Source organism: Dasypus novemcinctus, chromosome 24, assembly GCF_030445035.2.
Source record: "Dasypus novemcinctus isolate mDasNov1 chromosome 24, mDasNov1.1.hap2, whole genome shotgun sequence".
Classification (NCBI taxonomy): Eukaryota; Metazoa; Chordata; class Mammalia; order Cingulata; family Dasypodidae; genus Dasypus; species Dasypus novemcinctus.
The window spans coordinates 35,920,048-35,932,667 of NC_080696.1; the positions used below are offsets into that span (position 1 = coordinate 35,920,048).

General features: G+C 55.3%; 1 protein-coding gene across 1 annotated transcript; it reads right to left on the minus strand.

Annotated features, from left to right (window-relative positions):
• Positions 1 to 206: 206 nt before the first annotated feature.
• Positions 207 to 9,239, minus strand: E2F1 (E2F transcription factor 1). The gene is made up of 7 exons (XM_058287353.2): positions 8,917 to 9,239; positions 4,089 to 4,179; positions 3,570 to 3,789; positions 2,624 to 2,776; positions 1,950 to 2,064; positions 1,628 to 1,844; positions 207 to 1,489 (listed from the first exon to the last, which is right to left on the minus strand). Exons 1-7 carry the CDS (start codon positions 9,169 to 9,171, stop codon positions 1,242 to 1,244), a joined length of 1,299 nt encoding a protein of 432 aa, XP_058143336.2. The 5' UTR covers positions 9,172 to 9,239; the 3' UTR covers positions 207 to 1,241.
• Between the last annotated feature and the right edge of the window lie 3,381 nt (positions 9,240 to 12,620).

The window sequence follows — 12,620 nt, forward strand, 5'->3', positions numbered from 1 at the left end:
CCTTTCTACAACAAAAATATTTATTGGGTCAATTTCTAAGGACAAAAACTGATTAAGGCTACTCCCGCTGGGGCTCTGAAGCTCAAATAAAATTAAGTCAGGCAGGGAGGGATAGGGAAAAGGGAAGTGGAGAACAGGCATTTTCCCAGCAGCCTTGGCCTCTCCCATCCCTGCATTTGCTCCCAGAACACAGTCCCAAAGCCCAATCATCATCAAAATATTTATTAAAACCAAAGCAGGAAGGAACAGAGCTGTTAGGAAGGCGAATCAAAGTGCAGATTGGGGGCTGGGGGGAGCAAGAAGTGGGGGAGGGGCACTCCAAATGCCACAGGAGGGGCCCCTGCCATCTGGGCTGGGGAAAGCCCTTCACCCACCCCTCCCATCCACCTGTCAGGGGAAGCCCCCCCACTCACCTCTTCCATCTCAAACCCGTCCTGGGGGGAAGCTGGGGCCCGGCAGTGATCCCCTGGGGAGGGACCCCTCCTCCATCCACCCATGGCAGTCAGTCAGTCAGTCTGTTTCCCTTCCTTACTTTTCCAATAAATAAATCGTTTAGGCCTCAGCTCCTTCAGGGCGAGGCAAAAGAACAGCTCAGGGATAAAAGGAATTGGGGCGCCAGCCCCGCATCCCTCCTGCCCTTCGCTGGTGCCCCAGGCTTGCCAAAGAGGCCTCTATAAATAAATAACACTCCATTAAAGCTTCGAGTTTCAGAGAAACCTTTAAGACGACAGAAGTGCTCTCAATGTCCTGCAAACCAAGCTGGCCAAGGCCTCCCCTCCTGGCCTGGTCAGCACGCAGACTTCTGGGGGCAGCGGCCACCCTGGGCCTCCCGGGGCCCCTGGAGCAAGGAGACCGAAAGTGCAGTTAGAGCCCCCACCACACGCACACACGAACTCATGCACACACATGTGGACACACTGGGGCGTGTTTTCAGTGTACACACACGTGTTCACCTTCATTCTCCGGTACATACATACGCATTCACACATGCTCCCACCTCACATCACCCCGTGTACACACGTGTTGGCTGCAGGCACACACACCAAACACAGGATTCTTCCCTTCCTGGCTCACTCAGCCTCCTGGCAGTAGCCAGACCCCAGAGCTTAAGCTTCTGGAACTAGGGGAAGAGGGTATAAATTAAATGTTTCCAATCAAGCTAGGAAGATGGCCAGAATCAGGGGGCTCCAAGGCTGCAGAGAGGGTTGGCATCTTGGGAGACCCTGGCCCCCTATTCCCCATCAGAAATCCAGAGGAGTGAGGTCCCCAAAGTCACAGTCGAAGAGGTCTCTGATGCCCTCGCCCTCTTCGAGGCCAAAGTGGTAGTCAAGGGTCTCGTGGGGGGGGGACAGGCTGATGAACTCCTCGGGGAGGAGGCTGGAAAAGTCCTCCCGCTCATGCTCCAGGAGCGAGTCAGCTGCCACCAGCGGCGACAGGCGGTCCTCCTCCATGGGGGCCCGCAGGCCACCCGTCCGGGACAGCAGAGGTTCTGAGGAGATGGGGGAGCATCACAGGCCGGGGACAGTCCGGCAGGGAGGACAGAGAGGGCAGTCATGCCGGCCCACCGCCCACCCTGGAGAAGGGCTCTGCCGTAGTCCCCCCACTCCTCCACCCACCCTTCACCCACCTTGCTCCAGGCTGAGCAGAGACTGGCCAGGATCCATGGCAGGAGGTGAACGTGGAGGTGATGGTGGTGGCACTGTGGTGGCAGAAGCTATCACTCTATCCTCCTCTTCAGCAGAAGCTGCCCCCGGGGATGGAGTTGTCCCAGGACTGCTCCCACCTGCATTCTCCTCGGGGCACAGGAAGACATCGATAGGCCCTTGTTTGCTCTTAAGCGAGACCTGAAGGTTGCAGGGGGTGAGAGGGAACAGGCGGAATAAACTGAGGCTCAGGTGACTGCACCCCAGCCTGGCCTGGCCCAGCCAAGCCTGGAGTTCTGGTCTCACCTTCAGGTCGTCCATGACTCGAAGCTGGGTCTCGGGAGGAGACTTGATCACCATGACCATCTGATCTGCAGAGTCCGTGATGCTGCGCAGGTCCTGGCAGGTCACATAGGCCAGGGTTGGTAGAGTCAAGGACCATATGGCCTTTGACCTCTGGGGGCCACCCACCCAGACAGCTCACAAAGCAGGGCCCACCTAGGCCTAGTCAACCTCCCCCAGCACAGGGTCCAGCACATAGTTGGTGCTCAAAACCTACCTATGCCCCTGAGCCTCAATGTCCACATCTGTTCCCCATTCTACCCATTTAACTACAAGCAGTTCAGGGGAGATGGGGGGCTACCTGCAATAAGTCCAAGTAAAGCACTTAACATATTCCAGGCCTGGTATGGGGAATTCACTTCGACCCATGATCTTGGTGTCAGTTGGTGGTCATGTCCAAAATTTATACACAATTTGGGTATCTACTCAAAAAAAGTATGTATTTTTAAGTTCTTTTAAATTGAAGCCCAGAGAAGTTAAGTAACTCATCCAGTGTCACATGGTAAGGAAATGGCTGTGCCAGGACTTGACCCCAATGCCAGAGCCCTCTCCTGAATCCAGGGCTCAAGCAGCCACTCCAATTCCACCTGGATGGGCCCCCCTGCCAAGCCTGCCCCCTCTGCCCATCCCAAGGATATCGCTGGCTGTCGGCATCCTCGGAGAGCTGCTGCAGCTGCGTGGTACAGATGTTGATCAGGTGGTCCAGCTGCTGCTCATTCTCCTCCAGCTGCTGGATGTCCTGGGCTAGCCCTTCAAGCTGCCCGCCAAGCCCCACTGCTGCGTGGCTGCCCCTGCAGGGAGCCAATGGGGAGAGTTAGGCTCCTGGCACCTCTGCCCACAAATCCTGGGCCTTAAGACTGGCTGCCTGTTCTGTGAGACCCATTCTGGCCCTTGCCACTCTCTGGGTCGGGCTTCTCATCTGGAAAGCAGCAGAGGGCTGAGCCTGGATTCCAAATCAGACTGGCATGGGGGTAAATCCTGGCCTGGGTGTCTGGAAAAAACCACATCATAAGCAAATGATGACACAACATGCATAGAATTCAGTTGTAGAAAGGGACGAGAATGCCATTAGCTGTACAGACGTGGAAGCATCTCCAAGACATGCTGCCAGGTGAAAAAAGTGGATTAATCTCCCCAAGACTGAAAAGGTAGATGTGCCAAAGAGAGGAGGCAGGATGATTGGGGATGGTAGTGGGAGGGGGAGATAAAACAAGAATAGAAATGGAACTGCTATGTCAGACAAATTTCATTAATAGCAATAGCAGCAAGATTAGTGGTTACCTGGGGATATGGGAGGTGGAGGGGGGATGTAGTGATTGGGAAGGGGCACAAGGAACTTTTTGGAGTGCTAGGAATGCTCCTTATTTTCTTCTACATGCTGTTTACTAGGCAAACAAATGTGTGAAACTGCACTGAGCTGGAGATCTAAGATTTGTGTTCTTTCCTGTATACAGCACCTTAGGGAAGCCACCTGTCCTCGCTGAGCCTCGTTTCCCCAGCTGTAAAATGGGGACACAGGGAACCACAGTAGGTATCAGTACCAGCTCCTCCAGGCTGGCGCTGGCAGGTGTGCCTGGTACCTACAGCCACTGGATGTGGTTCTTGGACTTCTTGGAGATGAGCTGGATGCCCTCGAGGACGTTGGTGATGTCGTAGATGCGCCGTTTCTGCACCTTCAGCACCTCGGCTGCCCAGTTCAGGTCGACGACACCATCAGCCGAGCGGCTCAGCAGCTCCAGGAAGCGCTTGGTGGTCAGATTCAGCGAGGTCTCATAGCGAGATTTCTCACCCGGGGATTTCACGCCTGGGGGGATCAGACAAGACAGAACCCTCAGCACCCACCCCCACCCCCAGCTAGGCCTGCCCCCTGGCAATGCAGAAATGATGGAGGGGAGGCCCTATGGCTGCTGCCAACCCTAGCGTTCCTCTCCCGACCAGGCACTCCCCGCCGCCAAGGCCAGGGAAGCCATGCCAGGCGACCGTCCTAGCTGCCCTGCTGGGCACGCCCAGAGGCTGGCAGACTAGTGTCTGCAGGCATGTCTGTCCACACCCCCAACCCAGCCCTGGCCAGAGGGGCCTGCCCAGTACGAGCTCCCCGGGTACCTTTCCCTGGGTGCCGGCCCCTGCCCCGGCCTGGCCCACTGCTCTCAGCCAGGTACTGATGGTCAGTTTCCAGGTCCAGCCTCCGCTTCACCTGCAGCAAAAGAAAACAAAACAGAACAAAACAGTGGGAGGATGCCCACCTCAGCCCATCTGGCTGAGTTTGGTGGCCCTGGGCCACCCTCTGCCTCAGTTTCTCTAGTGCATATGAAGGGGAGATCCTAGGGGACACAGCCTGGTGGCCTCAATTCTACCACAGGACAGAATGGAAGGCAGAGGACCCAAGTCAAGTCCAAGCTCTACCACCACCGACCTATGATGGTTTAAAAACATCTTTAATTTTTTTTATACTCCTCCTTACAAAAAAAGATGGAGCCTCACCCTCCTTCACTTAAATGTGAACCAGATTTAGTGACTTGCTTCTAAAGAACAGAATGTGGTGGAAGTGATGGTATGCTACTTCCAAGACCCGGCCATAAGAGTACTGGCGCCTTGCTTTCAGGGATCACCCGCTCAGGGGAAGCCAGCTGCCGCGTCCTGCAGACACTCAAGCAGCCCTAGGGAGAGCCTGAGGCCTCCTGCCAGCAGCCACATGGGTGAGCTGGGGAGCAAATCCTCCCACCTCCATCAAGCCTTCAGGAGACTGAACCAGAACCACCCAGCTAAACTACTCCCAAGTTCCTGACCCAGAAACTGTGCAAACGCATGCCTGTTGTTTTAAGCTACTGAGTGTACAGGTCCCTCGGGCAAGTCACCTCTTCTCTCTGGTTTGTCCTCATCTGTGAATGTGGCAGCAGCTGGTGCTCACCAAGTGCTCTAAATGAATTAGTTCATCCCATCCTATGGCATGGCAGTGATAACGGCCCCATTTCACAAAGGTTAACTGAAGTCCAGGGAGGCCAAGGAAGTGGCAGAGCCAGGATTCCCACCCACGACTGTCTGAGCAAAAGCCAAGGCTCTCACCCTCCACACCCTCTGGCCAAGTTCAGACATTCAAGGATCAAGAGTGTCCTGGACATTCCACGGCATCCCAAACCATCCCCAAACCAGACTTACCCTCCCTTCCACCATCCGCGGGGCTTCCTGAGCCAGAACCTTGGTTCTGCCCCTTCTACCACCCTCCTCACATTCGGTTCCCACAGCCACGATCACTTCACACCTGTGTCGTACAGCCGCTCCCCCATCTCCACTGCAGCTGGGCCTCATCCCAAAACTCACGTCTTAGCACTGACAGCTCCTGCTTACCACCTTTCTCTGGCTGCCCACTGCTTTAGTAACCTCATCGGCCATTGCTTCTCCATGTGAACCTCTGCTTCGTCTCCAAGCCTTGGCCCTTGCTGTTCCTACCTGGCCTGCCCTTGTCTGCCTCCCCACCTACTGCTTCCACCTCTGTGGACAGGCTCTAACCTGTCACTTGTGTCTTTCTGACCCTGCAATAAGGTCATCACCTCTTGTCCCTCAGAACTGCTCAAACCATCTTCCCCGCACTCTGCCTCTTTCTCCTAATTTCTGTAGATGTGTCCATCTCAACCCTAAGCCAGTGAGCTCCTCAGAGGTAGGTGCTGGGTCTAAACCATGGGTTCTTAACTTTTGTTCCACAGACCCCTTTGCCGGTCCGGTGAAAACCACAGACCCCTAAGTTCCCACTATACTGTATATTATTTAATAACTATATCACACCCACACCAACATGTCCCCACAAGAATGTTTTTTTGAAGTTCAATTCAAGCTCATGGGCCTCTTGTTAAAAACCCCTGTGCCCCTGATCTAAATCACCCCTGGACCCAGCGTCTGCACTGGGGCCTGGGCATCAAGAAACGATGCTGAATGAACCTTGCCACACGCTGCCCATGACACTCCCTCACGCACATTCACATTCATCCATTCCCTTGGGCATCCCAGGGAATAGAAGAGTGAAGGGGCCAAGTGCTTCCTGTGTACTCAGCACTGTGCTAAGTAATGTTTCACATACATTCATTCATCAAACCCTCCAGCTGTGGCTCCCACCTTCAGACAAGTCTGCAACCCAGAGGGGTCACACAAAAGTGAGATGGAGTCAGGATTAGAACGTAACAAGCTGGCATAGCACCAACTCCAGATGCTATGCCCCGATGAGCCCAGAGTCTATCCTCTCCCTAAACCCACTTCTGGGCCTAAACCCTAGCATTTTCCTGCCCACTCCTGAAAGCAGGTTATGTCACACCCTAAGACCAGGACACAAGCAGATTCCCATTCCAGTGGCCACTCTCTAGCTAAACCCTAGCACAGGGGACCAGAAAGCAAGGTAAAAACATTCACTGGTGGAAAAACTGAGACTCAAACTCCTACTCAGGAGATGGGGCCACGAAAACCATGGCTTATCCAGCCCCTGGAATTCCACACAGCTGCCCAAGAGGACTGAGACAGATGGACAAAGAACTCTCAAAGATACCCTGACAAGCCATAACACTGTTGTAAGGCAATGCATTTATATGGTCTCTTTTTGGATTAAAATAAATAAGTCAGGAAATCTTTTTTCTCTGGCTCAGTTTCTGTTATTACATACTGATCCATTTCAGGAGCAAACTCTGCATATGGGGGTGCCAAGAGGGGTTGCTGCCTTATCTGTATGGTATAAACACACTATTTGAACAAGAAAAAGGAAAAGAGTTTTATTTTTTAATGGCCACCAACAAGATAGAGGTAGACAGGAAGGGCCAGGAGGAAAAGCTGATTTGCAGAGCCTTGTATTCAGTAGGTGCTTGGTAAGTGCTCATTGGTGTAGAAGCTGAGCCGGTAGTTTGTTCCAGAGCTGCCCCCAAACAAATGCCAATGTAAAGGGTCAGTGGAGGCGCCATCTCAGACTCCCAGTGGCTACCCACAGAGCTGGGGGTGTTGGAGAACAAAAGCTGGGCCCATGTTTCTCAACTCGTTTCACGATGGTGCCAGCCCCCTTTCCCCAGCAGAAAAATGCCCACTGGCCCCTAAGCACTGTGGGCAGGGGCACCTCATTTGACCCCATGCCTAGCACCTCCTGGTCCACACTCGCTCACCAGCTGGTGGACAAATGGAATGCTCAGGCCCCCCGAGGCTGTCCTTGATGTCACTGGTGGTAAAGGATGGCACCCCCCCCCCACCTCACCTGTCCCTGCAGCCCGGAGCCTGCTAAGTGCCTGTGAGTCAGCTAGAGGGAGGTACGTGCCCAGGCCCAAGCTGGTCCCCTCAGGGACAGGCCACCCAAGCACAGGAAGCAAACAAGGCTGACCCACCCTGGCACGCAATTCACTCTCCCACTCACTCATCAGAAAGGGCCCCTAAGACCTCCCTGGGCATCCCAGCCGCTAACTGCTCCGCCATACCGCTGCTCAGGTCACCCACCCAGGCCCACCACTAGCAAGCTGGAGGACTCTAAGCGGAGGGTTCCGACGTCTCTAGGCCTCAGCTTCCCCCTCTGTAAAAGGGGAAGGCTGTTGAGAGGTTTAAAAGAGGTAATCTGGGTAAAGTGCCTGGCACAGAGCCTTGCATACAAAACACTCTCAAAACAATGGTGCTGCTATTGTTATTATTATTAGCATCTTGGTGATTCCGGAAGGCAGCACTGGGCATAGGGCCAAGGGGCCTGGGGGAGGCTTCTGGGATGCCTCAGGGACCAGCTGCCACCCTTGCCTCCTTCAGCAAGGCTTCCACCCCCTTGCCCAGGGCCTGCCTCGCCCCTCCTGCTGGTTCCAAGCCCCCTGCTGAGACCCCATCCTGCCTGGCCAGCCCCTGCCTGCCTGCGCCCCACCTTCACCTACAGGCTGTGCCAGTCAAACTGGTCTCCACACCCTGTCCCACAGCCCACGGGTCCAAGCTCCAGGCCTCCACACCCTTCTCCCACTGTAATTCAGCTGCTTCCTCTGGGCCCCCCCAGTCCGAAATGGTCTTCAGCCTCTTGTTGTTCAGGAAAGTTTTGTATTAGGGCATCTCCCTGAGACAACTTCTCTCTCCTGGCACTGGGGGTCTCCCCTTCAGCTCCCAGAGGCCCGCGCACCCGGTCCTTCCACAGGGGCGCAGGGATCTGTCTGCCTGATTAATGAGGCTCCATGGCAACCAGGGCCAGGGAGGGTGGAGGGTAGCAGATGGAAGGACAGGCAGAGGGAGGAGATCAGCAGCTGGCCCAGCCGCCCCACCCCTGCAGGGAAGGCCTCCCAATCAGGCGGCCTGTCCCCAGGGGCCTGGAGGGCCAGGCCTGCACCTGGCAGGCCATCAGCAAGGCAGAAAGGAGAGTCTCCCCAGTGCTCCCCAACGGCCAACCCCAGGACCACCCACCCATCCTCCTCCGCAGGCAAGCCCGTGCCCACTACCCAAGCTCACATTCTGGTGTGAAGCCAGCAGGCCTCCATTCAAATCCCAGCCTCACCACTTGCCAGCTGTGTGATGGGGACAAGTCACTTCCCTTCTCTGAGCCTCAGTTCCTCCTCCGTCAGATGGGCACAGTGACAACACCGAGCTCGCAGCGTGGTTGTGGGTTTTAGATGGCTTGAAGTCCGCCAAAGGCTCAGCCAAAGGCCTGGCATGCAGTAAGCGCCAGCTGAATACACGTGGGCCAATATTATCACCGAGTCTAACTCTCAAGTGGCTCCGGTTAGGAAGGGGCCAAGAGCACGGAGAAGCAAACAGGGACCGACCCGGGGTCACCCAGCACCCCGGGGCAGGGTCCTGAGGCTCAACCCAGGCTCTGCACTGCCCAGTCCGGGCACCTCAGTCCAGCCCTCCCCGCGCCCCCGCTGCCTCCAGGCCAAATGCTGCGTCCCGCCGGGGCCGGCGCGGGGGAACGCCAGCGCACTTGGCCCAGCGTCCCTGGTGTCCGTACCGGCGGGCGGCCGAGCGCCGGGCGCGGCGCGCTGGGTGTGGGCCGGGACGCCTGTGGCGTGGCAAAGAGCAGCAGGTCGGCGTCGCTGGAGCCCGCAGCGGGCGCGGAGGGGCCGGGGCGGGCCGGCGGGGCGCTGGCATCCTGCGCTGCCGAGATGATGACGATCTGCGAGGAGTCGAGCAGCCGCAGCGCGCCCGCCCCGAGGAGGGCCTCCAGCGCCGGCGCGCACGGGCCGCCCGCGGGGGCCACGGCCATGGCGCTCACGGCCCGCGCGGCCCCGGCGGCAGGCGGCGGCGGCGGCGCGGGCCCATGGCGGCCGGCCGCGGCGAGGGCTCGATCCCGCTTCGGGTCCCGCTCCACCCCCGGCCGCCGCTGCCTGCAAAGTCCCGGCCACTTTTACGCGCCAAATCCTTTTTGCCGCGAAAGAGCCACGAGCCGCCTAGCGCCACTACCATTGGCTACCCTGTTTGTGACGGAGGCGGCGGCGGCAGCGCCCATTGGCTGCAGCGCGCCCGACCGGCCGCGACAAGCGGGATGGGGCGGCGACACGGGGCGGGGCGGCCAATCCCAGGCCGGGGCGCGCGCAGGCTTTGTCGGGGCGGTACCAGGCGCGTCCACACTCCCCGCCCCGAGCCCGGACAGCCCCTGCCCAAGGCGTGGTGGCCCCGCCCCCGCCCCTCACACCCCATCCTGGTGACCCCTGCGTAGTGAAGGCATTTAGGACAGAGCTTCCATTCTGCTGCAGTCACATCTCTCCAACTGCAGCCCCCACATTACATTACCCCCAAGCCCTCAGCCCGTACCCCCAAACCTGCAGCCCATCTCCAGAAACTGTCCCCTCCTCTTTTCTGAATTCTCAGGCCCACCTTCAAAGCCCCAGCCCCATTCCCCATCCTTAATTTGCCCCACCTATCCTATTTAGTCTCAAATCCTGTCCCCCCAACCCCATCAGAGCCCAAGCTGAAAGGGGCTGCAAAGAGAAGGGGAGGGAAGTCTGGCCCAGTGTAGACCTGGGGCTTTCCTCGGAGGCGCATCTTAGCTGGAATCCCTTCAAGAGTCAATGCACAAGCTTCTGCCTGAACATATTCATTTATTTCATTCAACAAACGTTTTGAGAGCCTGCGCGGTGCCCCATCCTTATTCCAGACCTTGACTCCTGGCCTTAAGGAGCTCAGTCTAGTGAAAGCGAGAGAAAGAAGAGGTAACTTTAATATTTATAACACGATGAGGAATTTCCACCATTAAAGTAGCTCCACATTACACCTAACCAAAGAGAGGTGGGGAAACGGAGCACACACACAAATGCATTTAATCCCAAAGCCCTGGGACATCTCCACCAGCCATTTTTCTCATTGCTCCGATCAGTCAATTTGACCAATATTGTCCTCTCCTCGGTGCCAGGCCTTTTGCCAGCACTGGGGACAGAAATGTGAAAGACTTAGCGTCTCCAAACCTACCTGCTGTCTGGTGGGGGTGACCCATAAGCAAAAAAGTAGCTAGGACACAAACAGTTATCAAACCCCTAGGTCCAGTATAAACATCACTTCCTCCCACCACTGTCTGAGTTAACTCACTTCCTCCTTTGCCTGCTGCTGCCTCCCCTCAGGCTCTGACAGCTCTGTTGGTTTCTCCATCTGCCTCCCTTATCAGACAGGAAGCTCTAATAGCGCCCCCTGCCCTCACTGGCCTAGCTCAGAACAGGCGCTGAGGAGGGTTATAAAAGAAAGAGGTTACCCATAATGCAACAAGGAGGCCCAGTTCTCCAAGAGTGGTCCTTAAGCCCCTGACTTCAAAATCACCTGGGCACCTGTTAACTTTGGGCCTCATCCCAGGCCTGCCAATTTAGAATCTCTGGGTGCACCAGAATCTGCGCAACCATCCCCTCCCACCCTCATCCAGGTGGTTTTTATGCCCACTAATATCTGAGACAAATTGGTATACCTGTATAACCAAAATGTGTGGTAAAGCCTTAAATTACAGCTCCTTGCAGAAAATTCTCAGCATCTGTTTCCTTTTCTATAAAACAGACACACAGATCTTGCCCTGGCCCCTTCCCAGGTGGCCATGATGATAAAAAGCACCAGGGATTTAAAAGCATACTATAAATTGGAGGTGGTTTAGGTGAGAAGCAGCAGTGTCTTTCCCCTGTAATGATTGGTCTGTGAAATTATTCATGAAAATCCTAGAATGTGTCAGAGCTGGAAGGGATCACAGAGATCACATAAGCCTCTTGCTATATAAATGGGAAAACTAAGGCAGAACCAGCTAGTTGAAGCCAGCTAGTCGTCAGATCTAGACTACAATGGATCCCCAGCCCAGGGGTCTGCCTATCTTCCTTCTACCCAATAATAGAGAGGTTAAGGAATAGGTGTCATCCTAAAGAACAAGTCAGGGAAGCGGATGTGGCTCAACTGATAGAGTGTCCGCCTACCATATGTAGGGTCCAGGGTTCAATCCCCAGGGCGTCCTGACCCGTGTGATGAGCTGGCCCATGCACAGTGCTGATGTGCGCAAGGAGCGCCATGCCACGCGGGGGTTTCCCCGCATAGGGGTGCCCCACACACAAGGAGTGTGCCCCACAAGGAGAGTCGCACCACATGAGAAAAGCACAACCTGCCCGGAAGTGGAGCAGCACAGAGAGCTGACGCAGCAAAATGATGCAACAAAAAGAGACGTAGTTTCCTGGTGCCGCCTGGTAATACAAGCAGATGCAGAAGAATACCCAGCAAACGGACACAGAGAGTAGACAACAAGGGGGAAGGGGAGAGAAATAAAATCAATCTTTAAAAAAAAAAAAAAGAACTAAGTCAGGCCCTGACAGGAAGTGAGAGAGACTGGCAACATTCTGATTCCAGACGGATAGCGTTTCCTTTGCCCACACCTTCTCAGTAACAGTACCACTCACTTTTGTAAAGCCCTCTCAAACCCACCAGTCATTCCACGAAACTCACTGAACGCCTAGCATGTGTCAAGCACCACGCTGGTTGCTGGAGAGGGACGGCAGGTATTGTTGCTATTGTCCCAGTTTATAACAAGAAAACCAAGGCTTACATAGTAAAGGAAAAGGCTATTATTCAGACTTGTTGAGGCCAAGGCCAGGGGTTTTCCAGATCCCTGCTTGCCACCCACCCCCATCCCCTGCCAGATCCTGCCCCTGTCGAGGTGCTCAAACACACAACCTCTCGGGTAGAAGTTAGGTGCCCTCTTTCCCCCTGCAGCAGAAAATAGCAGCACTAAGTGGAGGAAGGCAAGCAAAGGTCAGAATTCCCAGCATGAAATCAAGGAAGAGATAAGGATCTTCTATATCTATTAATACCCATTTGTAAGCAGAAAAGCTGATAGATGGGGGCCCCATGGCCTTGAGCCTGGCAGATCCCAGTAAGGCTGTTTGTAATGTCAACAGTTCTTCTCAGGCTGGCAGACTTCCAAAAACAAAATCCTCAGTTACTGGGCAGCCACTTCAATTGATGATCACCTTTCAACCTGAAAATCCCATAAGTAAAGCTTATTTATCCACATTGTTCAGAAGGAAGGTGGCTCAGAGAGAGGTACTCACAGCTAGCCTGTTCCTCTGCAAAATCCAGAGTCTGCCCTTCACACCCTGCCATCTTCTAAAATTACCCTGAGGTGCATGGCTTTCAAAAGGTAGTATGGTGGAGAGTGGCTTCGTGGGTGCCTACTCCCATCTCCACCCCCACCAGTTC

What these genes read in the sequence shown, in the direction of transcription:
- E2F1 (XM_058287353.2), bottom strand. Translation starts at nt 9,171, where the DNA reads ATGGCCGTGGCCCCCGCGGGCGGCCCGTGCGCGCCGGCGCTGGAGGCC. An exon ending in CGGCGCTCGGCCGCCCGCCG is followed by an intron (nt 4,180 to 8,916) that starts GTACGGACACCA and finishes CTTTTGCTGCAG; the next exon opens with GTGAAGCGGAGGCTGGACCT. An exon ending in TCTGCTCAGCCTGGAGCAAG is followed by an intron (nt 1,490 to 1,627) that starts GTGGGTGAAGGG and finishes CCATCTCCTCAG; the next exon opens with AACCTCTGCTGTCCCGGACG.